Consider the following 20874-nt stretch of genomic DNA (forward strand, 5'->3'; position numbering starts at 1 on the left):
CACCAGTATGCATTTACCTATTCAATAATGTACTAACTGGATTTAAAATACCTAAAGCCACAATATACTGTGCAACTACATACCTGCAACTGTTTGCCCATTTGAGTTCAACTGTATTTCCAGTCCACTCCCCAATGTTTTCTTCATGTCATCAATCCTTTTTGCATTGCGTCGATTGTTATAATGGTGCAAAATGTTCCTCATTAGAAATATATGGGATGATGGGGTCATCATATTTAAAAAATGATTATTCTTCCTCATTCCACCGAAGAGCTGCTCAGCACACTGACTATATTGACCCAGCCACATAAATCAGGAACAAATTCTATTTTCCGCAACACACCCTTTTTGTCTTTTGTGTTTGCCTCATGAAAGCGGTTGTAAAGAGCGTAATGTTCTGAAGATCCTGTCAGAGGCTGGCCACCTACATCTGGCACTGGCTTCTTTGTCGCTAGCCACGGCAAGCTGACTTTCGCATGACCTGCACAGGCCAATCTGATATTCTCCTCAGTAGCATCCATCAGTCTACCCTCGTGAGGACTGAAAGGCAAGGACAGTAGTTCCTTAATGTTTGTATGTGTTGCCAGTCTCCTTGCAAAGTCATACAAAGTCACATTGGGGAAGTGTTTCATCGATAGCAGCAAATCTGCGAAGTCTCGAGGGCTCTCAGCCCTTAGGTTAAACTTCACACCATATACAACAGCGCAGGGGCATGTGACAACAGCCCATCCACCTTTTGAAAGAAAGTTAGCATCATTAGGAGTACACATTCAAAGTAAAAACTAATTAATTACTGATGGAAACACTTGTGAGTATGAATCAACTCACCAGAGGCCCCGCAGACCTTTGAAAACACTTCATATGTTGAGCGGTCCTGCATTTCTGTCCTCAACCTCATAACTAGGTCCATCCTGGAGCCATTGGAGTCCATGCCACATTCCTTGCAAAGACTACACTCTAAAAACTAATTCAGGGGACCTTTAGTCATTACTTATATATATATATATATTGTTGTGAAATAAAAAGTTCTGAGATACTGTTAGACTTTTTACTTGTAATTGTTATTTTATTGAGCTTGGATGACACACAAATTATGCCTATTGATTCAATATACTATCATGACTTTTTAAATAATTTAATTTTAAGTTCTGTTAATGTAAAATACAATTTGATGACATGTAAACAGCCCACAGTTTCCCTCTCCTGCATGTGCGCGCGGGCATGTTCAAGGCCAGACGAGTGACCACAAAACATAGTGACCCCAGCTGAAACAGCATTGTGGTGAATGGTAGGCTAAGTAATTTTATGCTTAATAAGATATATGTGCATTCACTCAGGATTCTGTTGGTGATAGCCTACTGTAACCGAATACCGAAATCTGGAAGTCCTTACTCTGAAATTTGAGCAGTATTGATAGTAACGTTAGCATACAGTCTGTGTGCCGAGGTAACGTTAGCTAGTAGCTGTAGCCTGTCACTGATTGAGGGCGCACTCACACTAGGGCCAGTTGTTCCGTACCGTGCTGAAGCACGAATGTCCCCCCTCCCCTGTCCCTCGCTGGCCTGCATTCACATTACCTCAAACCCAAGTGTACTCAAGCACGGTTGCCTCCGATACATACGTTGCGCAAAAACATATAGACAGTTTACTCTCATAAAACATGCACAGGTGTGTGTTCGTGTGCTGTGCGCCGGTAAAACACAACACAGCAAATCATGCACTATGATTAAAAAGTGCAAGCATGTTCTTCTAAGTCATGCCTGTGTAGCATGCAGTACTAGATACTTGTGTAAAAAAGACAAATTGTATTTTATTAATTTCTATATGTACTTCCTGTATGCGGGGCGCCAGCCTAATGGGAGTCAATGCAAGCCCTCAAACTTTTGACAAGCACATGACCTGAGGCTGCTCTCTCATTGGCCTGCGTCACGTTTCCCACGGGGCGCAGCCCAGTGTCCCCAGGACACGCCCACTTTTATTGGCAGCGAATTGTTGTTGTTTCATGTTTTTTAATCTACTGTGATTGGACAGTTCCGGCTGTCATTCACGCCCTTCCGCCAGCTGCTGTCACCCAAACTCATGCTGACGGTAGTTTCAGGAGATGACGTTAAAGTGGAGCCGCGGAAATTGGAGAAGATTATTTTGTAATTTCTCTACAAAAACATAATTTCACAAGACTTTCACTAGAAGAGAGAAAGAGGATAAAGCAGCAGCAGGTGAGGGAGGAGCTGAGAGTTTCTCCTGCTGCTGTTATGATAAACGGAGCTAGCTAGCTGGATGCAGTGTGAGTTATTCCTTTTATTGCTTAATCTGTTTGCTGTTTCAAAGTGTCAGCACCGAAACGTTGTGGACAACGACAGGGGAACGAGACCTAAAACATCTCTCTGAAAAAAATCAAACAGAAAGCTGCAGCCATCGAGACAATAGCATGGAGCTAAGTTGTTTTTAGCAGACTTAGCATTGCTGAGCTCTTTCTGCAGCTATTTCACCACATCTGGCCACATGTAGACCTCTGCTATGCCAAGCTCCAGAAGAGGAACATAGATTCAGTCAGTGGGTGCATCCAGCAGCTCCAACAGGACATATAAAAGATCAGGTTGTAGCTGCATTGCTGTTATTAATATTGTAAAGTGTTAAAAAATACTTTATAAAAGACATAACTATGAAGTGTAAAAAACTAAAATGCATAAATGCAGGATAAGAAATGATGGAAGTAATTTTGACTATTACAGTTGATTTGGTGTACATTTCATTATTAAAATAAGTTAAATAAATTATGCTTAATCACAGCAGTGTATAGTGCTTAATGCGCCATCTATTGTCATGTTTAGGTATTGCAACAACTAACAGATTACAGTGAAATCAGGACTGAAGACACAATAACTAAAATATAGGTGGTGTCTCTTTTTAAGCATATTACCTTATTGGTAACTCTGCTTTAACTGCTGGTAACTTTAGGTGATGTGAGTGAAATGAGCATTTTATCATGTCTAATTATTTTTTTTTATTCCTCTCTCTGTGGGTCTGAGATACTATACTGGGACAAACCAGGGGACATTATAGTGTGTTGTGTTGTTTTTAGATTAGTTTTCCTTTCTTATTTTTATTTTTTTGCTGCGGTATGAAGTGGTGCTACGGCTTATTTGACACTAACCCTAGGACCACCAACCATCAAACAGCGCCCCCCCCCCCAAACATTTTTGTCACCAGCCGCCACTGCTTCCAACTGTACCGTGCCAGGGAAGTGTACCGTACTCAAGCACGGTACACTTGCACTACTGCACTTGCAAATTCATACCATACCTCCATGGTGGACTGCTCCATCTAAGTGGTTTCTCATATGGAAGACAATTGTATGATTTTGTGTTGTCTGAAAAGGACAACAGACATTTATACAGCTATGCTGCCGGAAAAAAAGGCTCTTCACCAGCCAGGAAATGGGTGGGATGCTGTGGACATATCCAGAAATGAACAACAACAACAACAACTGACCATTAGATTCAAGATACACAAGGCCTATTAGCATTAGTGTTCTTTTACATTTAGGTTAATTCATTTAAATAGAAATACAACATTTCCACGTTAGATAACTTTTGTTACGTTGCATACCTTAGCTATCTCATAAAACTTCTAACTTCGTCACTTCTATTCAAATAGAATTTCGATGTATACATGCATTGAATATGCCATGACACACACACACACACACACACACACACACACACACACACACACACACACACATACCCAACCTTGGGTACCTGGCTGGAGTGAGATTTTGATGCCATGGACTTAATCACACGCATGCATACTAAATCACGGGCACATATTTGGACTCAATTCACCATCATGGTTTAAAAAAGTATGTAGCTGCTAACATATGTAAGGATTTAAGGATATGGCTTGACTACGCCACCCTGGGACTTCCACATAGGGAAATACTTATGAATGAAACTTTGTGCCTTTTATTGAGTTAGTAAGTGTATGTCTAATATTGTAAAATGGTGAGTATTTATGGCGTTATTTTTGTGCCACATTAGTGAGAATGAAGTGAGACTTATTTGAGCACACACTTTATATTTTGAACAGAAAATATTAATCTGAGCAAACAAAAATGTGTCCTGTGCACCTGTCAACTCTACCTACACGCTCGCTCAATCTCTGCTCTGTGAGATGACAGGCACCCGGCGCGCTCGCGCTGCGTAAATAACTACTGATGAGATTTGAACATAAAAAAACAGACTTGGGAGTATTCTTTATTTCAATCTTTCATGACGTGAGACAACAAAGAGTACAAATAATACCTTTAAAATATAAAACGATCTACTATTGCATGATATTTTGTCATAAATTGGCTGTATTTAGTAGAAAAGTAAACTTATCTTAAATACAGTCTAATTTATCCAGACAAACACATATTCAGCAATCAATCCATTTAATGTCCCTTAATTTCCCAACATTCATAAGACAATTTAAAATGGTGACATAAATACATAAGTATATTATACAGTCCATAAAATCAGACATCTCACCGTTAATTCATTCACTGTCAGTAATGATTAATTAAATATTAGTTTGACAAAATATTACAATAGCAACTGTCTCTGATAATAAGGCACCAGGTTACGTGCAGTATCATTTTCCACTCAGTCAAATCAGGGTGCAGATTTTGACATGAATAAGCCAAGGGTTTGTGCTGCTAAATATTAGATAAACATCTAGGCTTATTTCAGTCTGTCCAGAGAGCAGTCCTACAGCTGGAATGGTAACGTTACAAGTGTGTATCACGAGTGTCCAGTTTCACCACGCTGAGCACTACATTCTTAAGGAAACTGTATGCTAGTGCATAAAAAACTGAATGTGTCATACTGAAATCAAGAGAGCACTATAAAATAGTGTAATAAAATGATCGTTTGTATTTTAAGCACCTGATTTGAGGCATTAGAAAGGAGTGTACAGTGTAAAAATGGATGATTCATTTTTATAACTCAAGTTCATTCCAGTCTTCTGATCATATAGCATTTTCTTGCCACACAAGCATGAAAACAGGAGCATTGCACCACTGTAGATAATCAGGTCAGGCACAGCAGCTACATTTAGCACTGAGCCACTTCACATCACCAGCACAAAGTCTTTCTCTATGTTGCTATGTCACTGAACTTCATGGATGATTGTCCAGTTTAAATATTTTATGGCGAAGCGGTTCGATATTGACATGTGGTTGAATTTATTTTCCTTAACTCACAGTAACACATCACAGCAGCTACCATCATCAGTACTTACATCTGTGCAAGTTTAAACCTGTCTAAGTACATAGAACAAAAGTTATGTAAAAAAAAAAGGCTACAACAACGTGTACATGAACAAAGAGAATTTAGAAGAGGCTTGTTAATTAGCAAGCCGTTGCTACAAATCTGTTGATTTTGAATTAAACGCTCCTATGTGGGTTGAGAAAATGTTTTTACGTCTTAAATTAGGTAAACAATTTAAAACTGCAGTATAAGTGCAATGTTCATAGAACTTATTATGTCCCTTATTTCCTTTTAAAAGCACTGTAACTGTATTAAAATATGAAAAAGATGTACATTTGAGCTCACCTTTGTGTGAACATCATTAAAATCATGTCACCTCTGCCATCCTCTGGATTTAACAGTCAAGTATTTATAGTGATGATTAATTTCCCACTTATTTGTTTAAGAGACAAAAGATAATGGAGCAGCAGTGTTTCCAGCTGATTGTACATATAGAGTACATATTGTTACTCTCTCATGTACTAATTTTAGAATCTAAACACCTTCGTCAAACTGGGGAGTTTAGATGTGTGACTGTGCGCTTAGGATCAAATGATTTACTCTGCTGTCTGCTCTGTGAATGGTACCACCCTCCTTCCAGCCACATACACCTCCATTATATTCCGGTCATCACCTGTCAGAGAGGAAGAAGCAGAAACAAACCTTGAGTAAATGGTGGTTTGCACTCTTGAACCTGAAAAGTTTGAAAGAATCTGAATTTGAAACTCACCCAAGTTCAAGAACTTTTCCAACAGAATCTGAAATGAGAGTGATGATACATTTTTGGTACTTTATTTGACTTCTGTTTAAATGTGTTTGTTCATGCCACCCAATACATTCAGACCGTGCCCCACTACCAACCTTTGGTTCCTCATGCTGGATCAGGTCGATGGGTCCACCAGGAGCTGCTACATTCACCCGCAGGGCATCAAAGTCTTTGCCTACTTCAAAGTTTCCTGTTTGGTTATCCAGGGACAAGGCTAGGAAAAAAACACATTTATTCAAAGAAACTGTTATATTCTCCATCTTGGTGTAAAATTACATCAGTCATGATTGAAAATGTCTTGTTCCCAGAGCTACTGGTGTACTGAATCAGGCATTTCCGCTGCTGTACTCTACTGCAGAGTGACTTCACGTCTTTATCCCTGGCATTTGTGTTCATTATAACTTCTACACAATGCTCGCTCTGTTTCTGACTGACAGCTGGTTTTATGTCCCACCTTGGCTGCCTCCCAGCGTGGCCAACCTGAATACCTCCTCGAAGGGAAGTGTGTGATGTTCTGGGTCCTGGATGGTCAAGAATTTGCATGTGTCCAGTGTTCTCCTCACAGCATCCAGCATAGAAGCCGAGTAGCCACCTGCAACGTCTGATGCAGAACCACAAACACATAAGTCAAACTAACATGAGCATGAGCATGACACTTTCAAATTTTCTGATTTTTCCTGCCTTGAGGCTTGACATTCAACATTTAGTTTGTTTTTATTTTTATTTTCAGTATTTAAACCAGCAAAATACAACTCAAGTGATCAGCTGATGGTCAGCTGGCTGGTGTTCCAAAACATTTTTAGCTGACTACACTCACAAAAACACTAAAATAATTGAGCCAAAACATCAGTCAGCTGCTCTGCTCCTACCTGTTCCCAGCCCCAGCTTCACTTTGTGTTTCAGGACGTTAGACACATTCAACAGACCACTGCACAACCTGGGTAGATGAAGAAAGATGACTAATTAACATTATACATGGATCAATAAAGTGTCATCTACTTATACATTTTTAACTGGAGATTTTTGCATTCAGGCAATTAAATGTTATATAGTATAGGTGTTACTTAATTGGAAAAATCTGTGTCATACAAAGCTTTCTTGGTTCAAGGCATTGGGCCAAAGAGGCAAGCTATGCAAGACTTACGAGATGTTAGAGTTGGGGCAGTGAGACAAAGAGGCTCCTGTTTCTCTGAACAAGTTCAACTCTTCATCGCTGAGGTGGCAGCCATGGGCCATCACTGTCTGTGAATCATTGCCATAATGAATAATATCAGCTGCATTCCGCATTTCTGTCATGTTTCATCTTTCACATTAATGTTTTTCTCCAAAAAATGTCTCACCTTGTCAGTGAGCAGGTTGTATTTGTGGTAGACATCGGTGTAGGACTCTGATTCAGGGAACAACTCCTTAACAAGCTTCACTTCCTCCATGTTTTCACTGATGTGACTCTAGAATTAAACAAACACACTAACATATGTCAGACACCTCATTGTAACTCTTAGAAGAAGAAGAGTCTGGACCAGGGTAACTAATGGGTAACTAATGTCAAAAGCCATTCTACAACACCTCCTTTAAAATTCTTCCAACAGAAAGAGAGATGACTAATTAACATTAGTCATGTTAGTCAGATGACTAATTAACATTAGTCATCTACAGGTCCAACACCAAGCGGTCTCTATGGCAACTGTCCCCTATGGACAAAACATGGGTTTGGTTGCCACGGTGACCTCACCTGAATGTGCAGGTTGTTATTTTTGGCGATTGCTCCCAGCTGTCCGAGCAAAGCTCCTGTGCAGGACAGAGCAAAGCGGGGAGTCACCACTGGCTTCACCAGAGGATACTGCTCAAAAGCCAGAGGAGACAGAAGAATGTGTAAACAAAACACACTTTGGACTTTTGTTACATTTTCTGTCATTGTCCTGTTTATTGAATTGATCATATTACAGAATCTTACCTTTTTGTCCAAGAGCTCTGCAATGAACCTTGAGGGGACAAAATAATAATTATAATCCATCTTGATCTGCCACATTCACATCATCTGCAGGGGATTGTAGTTGCAAAGACATTCTCAACAAACACAGAGAGGTATATGAGGCAAATGTTACTTCACAATCATGGGCACATTCTTTATGCTGGGCATATGCATGTTTTAAAAGGGAAAATATATGGCAAGTATCAAATATTAAAAGGGGAAGTAAAAGTCAAGGCATACCAATACAAAAAAGGTTCTTTTTGAAAACATTATTGTCTTTGGATCCACAGAGTATCAGGAGCCACAAAAGTCATGTTGACATGTTTCTCACTCTCCAAGACATGTCATCTCCTAAAAATGAACTGTTACCATGTTACTAAAATGTACATCCCAACTATCTGTCACACATCTGTTGTTGTCGTTGTTATCTAGGACATATTCTATTAGATGCAGTGACTTTGAGCACTGAAACTGAAAACTTGCCTGCCTCTGTCTTTTTCTCTGAGACACACTGGATAAATTCAGTGTAACTAAAGTTGTTGCCTTGGGGAATTTCTCCTCACTGGAAATTTATTCAGTATTTATCATGTTCCCACTCAAGTAAAAGGCTCACCATTGCACTGATAAATGAACAATAAGATTCACATACTTAACATATCCTTTCAAAAGGCAAAAGTAAGACTCATATCTTTCCAACACACTAATGACCGGTAGATCTGAAAGACATGACATTAAACTTTGGTACTCACCGACAGGTTTCCTCTTGAGACTCCTGAATGGTCTCTTTGTAATGTTTCACAGAATTGTTCCTGTCCATACACACCTTGCCCACCAAGGCACGCTGGCCAAAGTCATCTACAAGTAAAAAATAAGGAAAACAAGACTGTGAAACTTTTGCATAAAATATCATCTTTATACTTGTTTTGAGGACTAGACAATCTAAAGTTTACTTCTAAGGAGGCTGATGAAGTGCAGAACCATATTTATGTATGTGACAGTGACACAGCAACTCCTTTCACTTTCAAAGAAGATCAACTGCTTTTTAATTTTTGAATATCTGGTGTATTCTGTTTGATAAATTTTGTTGGTTTATAATAGTGTTATGTTGTTATCACTTGTACACGAGTATTGCTCTCTCTTTTATTTTTGCTTATGAAGTATATGTCTTTTATGGCCTGGTTAGTAATTGCATGTTAGACTACCTAAGAATACTATGAGAGCAAACATTTGGGGCTTTTGTTATACATTAAACTAGTCTATTTGTTTTCTTCACAAGAGCATCAATAGTCCCAACCTAACAAGAACTTTGCACTCACACCTTTCCCTCCCTATAACACGTACCCTGTAACACTATAACACGTAGTAGAACAATAACAGTTTCTCTTCTCTATGTTTCATAATGCACAGAATATGGCACATAAGTGACACATATTTGAAAGCTGCAGAGTTATTCTAATGGTCTTGCTGGAAATATGAATGATCTGTGTGTGGCAGTGCCTACTGCATACAGACATACTCCTGAACACACAAATCTTTTCTGATCTCGGTTAGTACTTGAACAGGAGACTGCCTGGACATTCCAGGTGCTGCAAGCTTTTGGACTTTTTGTTATACATTTAACAATACATTTTGTCGTAACTCAAGAACAGCAGTGCAGTCACACTTCTTTTTCCTTTTGTGAAAAAGAAATTCTATAATAACACTTAGCAGAACAATAACAGTTCATCCGATCTATGTTTTATAATGCACAGTTGATATCACAGCTTAGATTGTCTGGAGGTGACACATATTTGAGAGTTCTAAATTATACATGCTTACGCTAAAGAGGTTGACAAATTTCAGAGTTAAACCTTGCTGTCAAAAGCCTTAATCCCAGTCATTTTGTATGAATGCACCTGTAGACAAACCTACCACACTTGAAATACAGCCACCTACATATTGCACAAGTGCATGCACAGACTCTTAGATGCACAGACATACACAAAAAGTTATCAGTTTAACTCTATTCCCTGTCCATCCCCAGTGCAGAGTTAAGTTGATATTTTTATTTCTGACTTGTCAAATATACAAGCCCATACTTAGCTGAATGTAGACCAATACAAACTTTACATCATATATGTTTTGTGGTGCCTCGTTGGATTAACTTTATGTGTTACAACAGGTTGATCCTGTAGCATAGGGCCAGATTAACCCACAAGACAGTCAAGTTTTTTTAGTTATTCTAACTGATCAGACAAAGCCGGGCAAAAATTATAAGAAGTTAAATATCCTTGCAGTTGTTATTTCTGTGTCTATTTTATACACCTGGTGACAAACAGAAGGAAAGAAAACTGTATAAATGCTGATATATCTGACAATGAATCACTAACTTTCTTTTGTAATGAAGTAGGCCTACTCTGGTTGTGTGTGTGCGGGCAGGGGTTGGGGTTTGGGGGGACCTGGCTTGTCTTGGACACAAGCAAGGGGGGCTTCAAGGAAAAAAGGTTGGGATCCACTGCTCTACATGAAGGCTTTCAATGATGCTGCCTTACAGAAATTGTCATTTTAGTGGTAATTGTGCTTTAGCAGAGGTTATTCTTCCAATTTCCATATGAACCAACTAATTGACACACATTGAACATGGGACCTAAGGCTCACTTTGCCATAGAGCAATTTTGGGATGAGGAATCAGGAAGGTTTGTAAAAGTAAAGAAGCAACAAAGGTTGAGTTTATAATTTTAATATGTGATTAACTGTGCTGCTTGTGGAATGTGTTCATTACTATTGTTCTGAAGTTTATTGCTGCTTCCTTGCCTTGGTCCATTTTAAGTAAGATACAAGTTCTGAGTGAATATATAACCACTGCTTTGATCCTATAGGTCTGTGTGTCCTGAGGAATGTTCATGTTAACTACATCAAGGGGTCTGGTGGACATCATGTTTTTATCCTATGTTAAGATAAGGTAAAGGTTTGAGGTCTTGGAAAGGGTATGTTTAAGTGAGCGTAGACATTTATGGCTGAAGGTCCCATTTCCTATATCCAGGGGATGTATGACCCTTGTGTGAAATGACTTTGGGTAATAAGTATGCATATATGCAAATGTATTTGTTTGTGATCATTTCTTTGTTCCTTTGTTTCTTTGTTCCTTCAGAGACTCTAATTGATTAGGTTTGTTCTTTGCTTGTTGAGATAAGCTGATATGTGTCACTTTGTATATATGCTATCTCCTTATTAAAGGAGATAACAAAAATTGTTAATCTTAAACCCAGCAGTGTTTTGTGTATTATTTCATATTTGTGTTAAGTGTTTTCAGACAGTTTCCACGACAAGTTCAGTATGAACTACATGATAAAGTCAATACGTAATAATGGACGTATTTCACAGCAAAGATTCTGTGTTAAGTTACAGCAGAAAAAAACAGGTGAAACTAATCGCATTAAAGGTGGCTCTGTTCCATGAACGCTACACTGCCACAAGCCTAGCGCTAATTAATATTATTAGTTATACCTGCACTTTTCCTGCTGTGACATATCAAAGGGTTTTCTGTGAAAGGTTTCCAGCAAAAAAAAAAAAAACTGGATTAACAAACAGTTAAATGGCTGTGTTAATATAAAATAGAAGACGCCTTGGTTTATGTGAGTTAACTTGACTCAACTCAAATAATTTTACTGTCACTAAAAATGCTGCAATGATCATTTGACTGAGATTATGAGTCATATAGCCATATTACAAGGTTTAGTGACCTCATACATCTCTCAATGCAGTTCTGCCCGACTTCAACCTAATGCAGTGTTCATATCTGATGTGTGGGTTAATAATACATGAAAACTTCAACTTCATACACTTCAACACATTTGTTTAGGACTTAGCTTACATTTTTTTCAGCTATTTCTTATTTTAGTTTTGGTATTTTGAATGCCAGGTGAAGTATGACCTCAACTGTTTTAGTATTTCAACAGCTTAAAGGGCCTGATTTACTAAGATCCCAAATAGTGGGTACTAACTTGCGTGCACAGTGCGTGTTTCGGGTGGTCTGCTAAGAAAAACTGCGTAAATGAACATGTGCAACAGGGTGGATACAGCAGTATTTAAATGAGGGTTTTGCGTCTCTTAATCCTCAGTGTTATTATCAACATATTTCTTACCTCTGCAATGTCCCTGCAACATTTCCTTCAGTTTTGGTAAATCACAATGCTTATGCTAAATAACACATTTGCATTTTCTCCTCCCTCCCTGTATTTTGCACATTCGGTGTACAAAGTGTTTCAAATGCAGATTGTCAGCACAGTCAATAAGACCTCACTTAAATGTTATTCAGAAATTGTACTAGTGTCTAGTGTCTAGTGATCATTGATGAGTGATTGAGTGATGGGCCAAATTTATATAAATTTCATATCAGATTTTGCTTGGTAGGGGTAGCATGTGAGGGTAATGCCTGGATATAACTTAACTCCACGGAACAGATTTTGTGTTATGTACTATATATAGGACACTGCTGCAACTAGTATGGTGTTACAGGTAGGCTACTGTACATGATCAGCAGACAGAAGGCAGAACACGTGCATTCAAATCAGACTTCCCTGAGACCTTGAACTTTGGACCTTGTAAGCTGTGTAAGTTACTCACTCTGATGTCTTGTATAATACAAAGTTAAAATCTAAAGTTGTGCGCACACACAAACACACACACTGAACATCCACAGCTTTCGTCAAAACGAAGCAGCTGCTCAGAAGAGGACAAAGGTTCATTGGCATTGATTACACAAAAAACTGTGTAAAGCTTCCAACGCCAGTGTTCAATTCAGCGTGGTTGTATCTTTACATATTTGTGTGTGTGTGTGTGTGTGTGTGGATGTGTGTGTGTGTGTGGATGTGTGTGTGTGTGTGTGTGTGCTCAGTATTACATAACATGACACCAAGGTGATAAGGAGGAGGCATAAAGGTGAACAAAATAAGTCTGTTTCGGACCCAGCTGAGAAGGGAAACAGGACCCACAAGTTGCTGATTTGATTATAACAATTAAGACAAGGCAGAAGTGTTGATAAATTAACACTATGATAACAGTTACTAGTATTTTCTTCTGTTCATCACAGGAGCTGCTCCCACTTTTTACCAGGTACTATTACAAACTGGCAACTTCACAACAATCCACTATTCATTAGTTTGGTATCTATGCTGGCTTAAATCAAGACTCTCCCAATAGCGTGTGTGTGTGTGTGTGTGTGTGTGTGTGTGTGTGTGTGTGTGTGTGTGTGTGTGTGTGTGTGTGTGTGTGTGTGTGTGTGTGTGTGTGTGTGTGTGTGTGTGTGTGTGTTTGAGTATGGGACTTCTTACTTGTAATCTGACCCAGCAGGAGAGATGCATCTGTATGAATGGTAGCAAAATAACATGCAGTGGTTGTTCCGTTTCTCAGGGTCCTTCTCTGTAAAGCACAGGGATCATTTTACAGGATTAAGAGGTTTTATCTCTTGTCTGTAAATTGTTAAGCCACTAAAGTGTCAGCAAACATAGGGTGCATGATAAAAGGATGTGTTATTAAACGTTACACTTTTCTAGGTGTGGCACCTGTTTAGGCCATTAGCAATACCTTATTATCACAAACATATATATCAAACCAGTTTTGGGTCACTGTATGTTATTTCACAAGGTGTGATCCTGAAAAACTCACCACTACTTGAGTGTAAACTTCTTGGGCAAACTTCAAGTCCTTGAAGCGTGACTCTACCGGAAAGGTGTACGTATTGAGCCACTGCAGTAATGGCATGTCCAGAGCTGTGCCAGCGTAGCTGTACTGGGGCGCATGGATGTGAGTGTCCACCATCCCTGGCATGAAGAACTCACTGCAGTGCAGCAAACCATTAAAACATTTATTAAAGCATATTGTTTTTATGTCCTAAATTGTTCTAAATTACCTACTGTAAAATGTGTGATGCATGCTGAAATTTGACATCATAGTAATAGATATAATATCATTGCTGATGCAGAAAACACAGGTGTTTGATGTATTGTAAATTAATATAAGTAAATTAATATCAATCACTGTAAAGGAAAATGATATCCAGTAAATAATTAATATACTCTACTTACTGTTGTGCCAGTTGAGTGACTTCAGATAGGCTAAATCCAAAGGTCTGGGACAGTTTGTCCAGTTCTTCACCTTTCCCAATGAATGCAATCTGATGGCAAATAAGAAAAAACTATGATTAGTGTATGGGTGAGTGTTTGCATGTAAAAAAAGAAATAAAAAATGATAATAAGCTGTGAGAGCTAAAAACATCATACACGTGTACTTATATTTAACAATAATCTAAATGATTATTGTAGCAGGCCAAATATATTCCAACAGTGTATTATGAAATATGAAATTTAAAATAATAATAATGATATCAAATAATAATAGAAACCTTTGTGTGTATGTGTTTGATGGCGCTGATGCATTGCCATTTCTCTATCCAGACCTAGACCTCATCAATAACCAGTCTATGATATCCTGATGCATGAGTTTGGTAACAATACAATTTGTGTTTGGATGAATGCTTGATGTATTTTAAGAGGTTACTAAAAATTATAATTAAAGGTTTGTGTATTGGCCCCTGTTGGCCCCTGTTGGTCAAAAAGTGAAAGTTGCTAAGCAACCGCTGTCTATAGGAGACATGGTATTATGTAACTGATTCTTGACGTCTTTCAAACAGTTTTTACGCAAGGTTTGGGAATATCTATAGAGCTATAAATATTTATCAAGCAAGCCCATATATAGATGATGCCACAGTTTGTTTATCTGTTTGTTCTTAAGTAGCCTACTTCTAAAGCATACCAAAAATGTTATTTTATTCGTTCAAAAATGTGTTTGAGGTATTTTAGAGTCAAACCTTTCCCTCCGTATCCACACCCAGAAGCGCATCTTCCAGGATCTGCAGCGCTGTCTGCTCGGTCGCGTGGACAAATGTCCCCCTGTAGATGTGCGCAATGGCCGTGGAGGGTCTGTTAGAGTTTGCCATCCCTTGACCAGATCAAGTCGGAGTCGAGCAGTCGAACCTACAGCAGCAAAAGCACACCGCGGTTTTGTCCTCTGGGGGCTGTGATCACCATGACGCACAGGGACGCACGGATCCACCTGACTAAACAGATAATCTGCAGCCAATGAGGGCGCGGGGAAATACTGGGTGTGTGTTGGAGTTTTGTAGGGGTGTCAAATTAGGTAAGTAGCCTACTCATCGAATCTGCACAGGTCAGCAGTTTATTTGAAGAAAGTGTTTCCAGGTTTTGCTTTTGTTTTACATTTGATGTTTATATGCCAATGAAACAGCTGGGCAGTTGGGAGTGAACCTTTGAACTGTGTCCTTTTAATAATTAATCACAGTGACCAATTAGCCTAAATTACGTGCCAGTCAAGGTGCTAATATGGTGAGTAATATGAGTAGGGTCAATTTCAAGTGGAACTGTGAGTTCTTCAGTGCGCAGCAACTTGGCAAATTTACATCTTGTAAATTGTGGACGAGCAGAAAGCCTGCGAGCGCAAAATGAAATCGGATCCAAGGAATTAGAGGTTCTAGTGGAAGAGGTTAACAAACATATTGAGTTACAGCAAAAAAAAAAAAAAAAACACAAATTGACTGCTGTCACTGTGATGAGGAGTAGAGGGTGGCATAATGACAGAATACGCACAGGGCGGATTTTTTCCACCCGTGTTCACATATATTCTCCCATATAGCATTTTTTTCAAGTAATATTTCTTTGCTATAACTCAATATATTTGTTAACCTCTTCACTAGAACTTTCATTCTGCTCGTCCAAACTCTCCATTAAGACATGCACAACCCTCATTTAAATACTGCTGTCTGCATCCTGTTGCACTTGTTTTCATTTACGCATTTTTTCTTAGTAGATCACAAATGTCCAAAATGAGCTCCACGAAATGAATGAACACTTCCTCTTGTGAATGAACTTGAGTTTTCAAATAACCTCAATTTCGCAAACATTGCCTCAAATATGACACATCTTATGATGACTGCCAGTCACAAGGTACATTCCTGGATGGTGTTCTTGTTTAGTTGATACTTGTTCCTCCTTGTCAGTGAAGTGGTTTCATGTTTGGCATAGGTTGCCATGGTTTCTGAGACTTTTCTTTTTGACCCAATTGGCTGTTTGACATCACTTTGCATTAATAACAAGGTAAGCATGGAGGGATCTCCTAGTAATAACTGTATAATAATGGAGACATTGCAGAGGTAAGTAATATATTGATAATAACACTGAGAATAACTTGCCATATGTTGGTGACAATGGAGCAAACACATCTTAACCTTTACACACTGTTCATATTCTGACTCATAATTAGTCAATTCACATTAATAAATTCCCCTTCAGTCATCAATTAATGTTTGATTAATCATTCAAAATCACTATCTTATAGTCCAGGAGAACATTTGAACACATTTGAATGCTGATTTTTGATTTAAAAAAAATAAATAAACACAAGTCACATTTGTACATTCACACATATAAAAATGTGTATTAGCTGCACAAAAATGAAAAAAAAAAAATATACATTTTATTTGAATTTGTGTATATTGTCGGTCACATTAGGAAAAGTCCAGCTAAAAGAAACGTTCATATGGTGTTTTTACAGCTGTCAAATGTAAAAATGGGTCAAATTTTACCCTAAACAATATGTAAGGATTAAGGTAACATTAGGGCCGGATACTGTGGGCACAGTATAGTAGATTAATAAATCAGGTAATATCTTCACACACCACAAATAGTGTCATCATTCCATCAGTCTTTTTTCATTTTCAAAATATTACTTTAAACACTCTAATTTACCTTGAAAGCTGTCTGCTAACCACAAATTAGAGCTGAAAAATACACAACTACCAAGTTCTCCTTAATTTCCTTTGTTCACCCTGATTATTTTTTACATGACAATTATTTTTCCATATTTAGCATCCAACCAAGTTCCCACCTCCCTTAAACAGTTCCAATACAAACTGAGCACTATAACCTTCATGATTGTCCAATTTATTGCAGTACTGTTGTATGAGACTGCATTAGACGGATGCTTAAATGAACTGACAACTGAATGTTAGTTTATTGTTGGTGTGACAATGTCATTAATGTAGCAAACACCAACAGTCTTTGTTGTTATTACTCCAGACAACAGGTTGAATGGGTATCTGGATCATTTTGACTCAAAGTTACCTGTATATTTCAGTGAACTTGTTTGAAACTTAAGGGATTTCCTCAAATGTGAGGCATGTGGGTGTTACACCAGACACTAAATAAAAGTGCACACACTGACCTCTATAATGAATCCATTCATAGTATGTCGTGATGAGGAAGTAAGGACTGAAATATTGCAACAATATTTTAAATGTATCAACCACATGATGAATGACAACACATACTCATTTTGGGTGACACCAGCACAGGAATGGCAGGAAGTGTTGAGCGTGGCTCAATAATAAAGGAGAACTTCGACACATATCGGCCCTAACCCCCTCAAAAAAAAAAAAAAAAAAAAGGTTTGCTGGCAGATTTTCAATGAACTTTCTAATCTTGGGGCTTCCGTAACAATCAGAACTAAGCCCATATCCCATATTTGATGAACATTGTCTGGAAATGACTTCACAGCACACTTGCTAAATTTACACACCATTTTTAATATTAAGGAGGGAATTCCAAAGAAAATCAGTTGATATTTTCAGTGAATTTAATCCTGCTTAATTGAGAAGCAATGATACATTTTTAAAAAAAAAAGTCTGGTTGAGGGATAGGCCCAAAACAGTGATATTCTGATATTCTAACACACTCTAAATATCAGGAAATGTCATACCACAATAAAAATGATGTATAAACGGCTTCTCCGTGTGTCTCCCAGTAATATGCAGGTGCTTCTCAGATCAGGGACAGCAAACTATAAAGAAAAAATACTGGAGCACACCGATTTATGCAGCCATTAACAGTTGATACAAACAAATGTTTTGACACAACTGTCTTCAGAGTAAAAAACAGTGTGAAGGTTTTTATTATAGTACTTTCAAATACTGAATATATATGTATCTACCTGGTACTGCTTGTAAACAGGCTGGAGAATGTATGGTATATTATACAGCCTATTCATCTCATTTTGCAGGTCTTTTAATGCACACCATCTCAAATAAATGTACAATCATTCATAAGCTTTCTGAATCATCTGGGATCTTTTATCTTCTCAACTGATGTTGACATTAATTTATAGTTCAGGTTATGCAACAAACCAGCAACACTGTTCATTTGCTTTAGTTCATTTGAGAATGGTCACACCACAAACCACATACTGTAGATATGAAAACTTCTTCTGTGTATACAGTATGTAAAAACAAGTTCACCTGGCACTTTTTCTCTGTCTTTAGGCTTTAATGTTAACTTGGGAGACATCTGGAAGTGCGGCAGACTTGTTCTTCTGTGTCTTCTTTGGTCCTGAGTCACTGTGAAAGTCTTCAACATCATCTTCATCATCGTCTCCGAAGTCACTACAGTCATCAACATCATAATCGTCATCACTGTCCATGTCATCTGCGTCCTTCTTTCCTCGTCTGCAACCTTTCTTTTTCTGTTCTTCATCCTCTTCGTTCTCTGTCTTATCCAGATGTGAGTTAACTCTGTGCAGTGACATAAAAACAACATGAATTGGTGTCACCTGCTGTCTATTTTATACTTATTATGTTCTGTCATCTTGTCAGCAAGCAGATAAAGTAAATGATGGATGGGATACAATATGTGAGAGAGGAATTAAATCTAGATGTAAAGACTGAAAGTAAAATGCTGCCAATTGATCTGGTCAAATTTTTTATTTATTTTTTTAAAATTCTAATGTGTCTAATGTCCACAAGATGGCAGACTTGCCATAAAATCACCTGTGTGTACTGGTCAGTCAGAAAAATGTCAATCTTTTTTTCTATTAACCTCATAATTAAAAATATTTCCACCCAGCCTCAAGCAAATCAACACAAGAACCAATTATTTAATTCATAAACAATAAGAAGACCAGAATGGCCACACTAAGCAGAGACATATTTCGGAAGCAGTAAGCAGAAAATATGAAAATGTATGCAAGATGAGAACAACAAAATGACTCAACATTAATATGCACACATCCATTTTTAAATGATACAGCAGCACTTACGGAATAACAATGTCCTCCTTCTTCCCACACTTGCAGCAGACGTCAAGCTGAAGAGCACAGGGCTTACATATGATGTGATATGCATCCTTCACACTCTTCTGAAAACACTTGACGCTGAAATAAGAAAGCACACATCAGTTTGCATACCTGAAACAAACTACAAACAGGCATCCCTTTGTCGTTTGAGAAAGACTCACAGAAAAAGATTGTTCAGGCAACTTCCCATTCACTTGAATGAGGCCATGTGTCCAAACGTTTGACTGGTACAGTATGTGGCAGCGTAATTCATCCATGAGTCTGGTTTAAATTTCAACTGGCTTCTTTTAGTCAAAGGTTGCTTCTCTTTTGCATTTTCAAACTACAATTTAACATTTCCAATGTATTATACCTGATGAGCAGCTTAATGTAATAAGTGTATGATGATATAAAAGGGAACAGAAGAAAATAACGGCTGTTGTGAACGTGTATCTTGCTTAAATGAATGAATATACTAGTTTATTAGCATAATTATAATCTACAGTGATTTTGCTTTGATTATTATTTGCCAGTAAGTTTAGCAGCAATTACTTTCTTCTTTACTGTTACAGATCTAATGAGTGGGGATATAGACAACATCATTTTGTATGACCATATACCTAAATATCTATATTTCGACAATATTATACACAACTATTGGTGCTTCTACAAAATGTTTACACACACACACACACACACACACACACACACACACACACACACACACACACACACTTATGCCATATCACGATAATAAAATATTCAAAATCTAAGACGATATCTAGTCTCATATCATGATATTGATATGTTATCAAAATATGACCAGAAATGAAACTGTAGATGCAATTAACTAATTAATATTAACGCTGGTGTACTCACCATTTTTTAGGCTGTGTTAGTGTCTTGTATTTGTTGTACTTGACTCTCCATTCGAGCACTTCTTTGCAGCGTTGACAGAGACCATCGTGGATCTTCGACTTTGCCTTCTACAATTGAGATCACATGAGCAGATACATGATGATACATAAAACATGTTGTGGCAGGATGGCTACGGACAGAAAAAAAGCTCACTATTAAGTGTGTGAAATATATAATTCAACGTTACTGTGTCGCTTAGTTGAGCTGTGTGCCTCAACAAACTGCCACATCACATCCAGTGAGTTTACGCACCTTTACTTGCACAGTCGCTCCGTACTTGTCGTTTCTGTAGGCGAAGGTGTTTTGATGCTTCTGCTGTCGCGACCGTGATACATTTCCTTTCTGTGAACTCATCTTATTTACTAATTTCTAGTTACACATGTTACACAAGTAGAAAACACGAACAACCATGCCAGATGAAGCGTGTAAGCCGGAAAGAGATGCCACGTCATTGAGGTCAAAACATACACCTTCCGCTTTTCTCAAAGGTGGTTAAAGTAATTAAAATAAAAACACTTAGTAATAATAAAAACGTTTCTAATAATTTTGCTAAAAATCACGTAATATGCACACTGCTTTACATGAACAAATACGTTAGATAAAATATTTGTCAATTACGTCAACGCTCACCTTGATCGGCGCCTATTGGATCGCTGTCATGAAATAGTAATCTATGATTGGTTGCCCTATACGTCAATCAAAGCCAGCATTATAATTCGCTTTTGACAGGGACCGCCCATTAATATACAGTCGCTGTACGATTGGCTGGC

General features: G+C 38.0%; 2 protein-coding genes across 3 annotated transcripts; both read right to left on the minus strand.

Moving 5' to 3' along the window:
* Nucleotides 1–4236: 4236 nt before the first annotated feature.
* Nucleotides 4237–15051, minus strand: gda (guanine deaminase). 2 transcript variants are annotated; one of them, XM_062418272.1, is made up of 15 exons: nt 14877–15050; nt 14095–14183; nt 13676–13847; nt 13342–13429; nt 8779–8884; nt 8012–8039; nt 7790–7897; nt 7398–7505; nt 7202–7299; nt 6927–6994; nt 6512–6658; nt 6153–6271; nt 6022–6049; nt 5629–5925; nt 4237–5597 (listed from the first exon to the last, which is right to left on the minus strand). In XM_062418272.1, the coding sequence occupies exons 1-14, from the start codon at nt 15003–15005 to the stop codon at nt 5849–5851; spliced, it is 1365 nt and encodes a 454-aa protein (XP_062274256.1). In that variant the 5' UTR covers nt 15006–15050; the 3' UTR covers nt 4237–5597; nt 5629–5848. The 2 variants fall into 2 exon arrangements, with proteins under 2 accessions (XP_062274256.1, XP_062274255.1); XM_062418271.1 differs by having other exon boundaries at nt 5629–6049; nt 14877–15051.
* A 2595-nt stretch (nt 15052–17646) lies between these two features.
* Nucleotides 17647–20530, minus strand: c4h9orf85 (chromosome 4 C9orf85 homolog). The gene is made up of 4 exons (XM_062418274.1): nt 20357–20530; nt 20066–20172; nt 19172–19285; nt 17647–18647 (listed from the first exon to the last, which is right to left on the minus strand). The coding sequence occupies exons 1-4, from the start codon at nt 20456–20458 to the stop codon at nt 18395–18397; spliced, it is 576 nt and encodes a 191-aa protein (XP_062274258.1). The 5' UTR covers nt 20459–20530; the 3' UTR covers nt 17647–18394.
* Nucleotides 20531–20874: the final 344 nt, after the last annotated feature.

Source organism: Scomber scombrus, chromosome 4 (assembly GCF_963691925.1).
Source record: "Scomber scombrus chromosome 4, fScoSco1.1, whole genome shotgun sequence".
Lineage (NCBI taxonomy): Eukaryota > Metazoa > Chordata > Actinopteri > Scombriformes > Scombridae > Scomber > Scomber scombrus.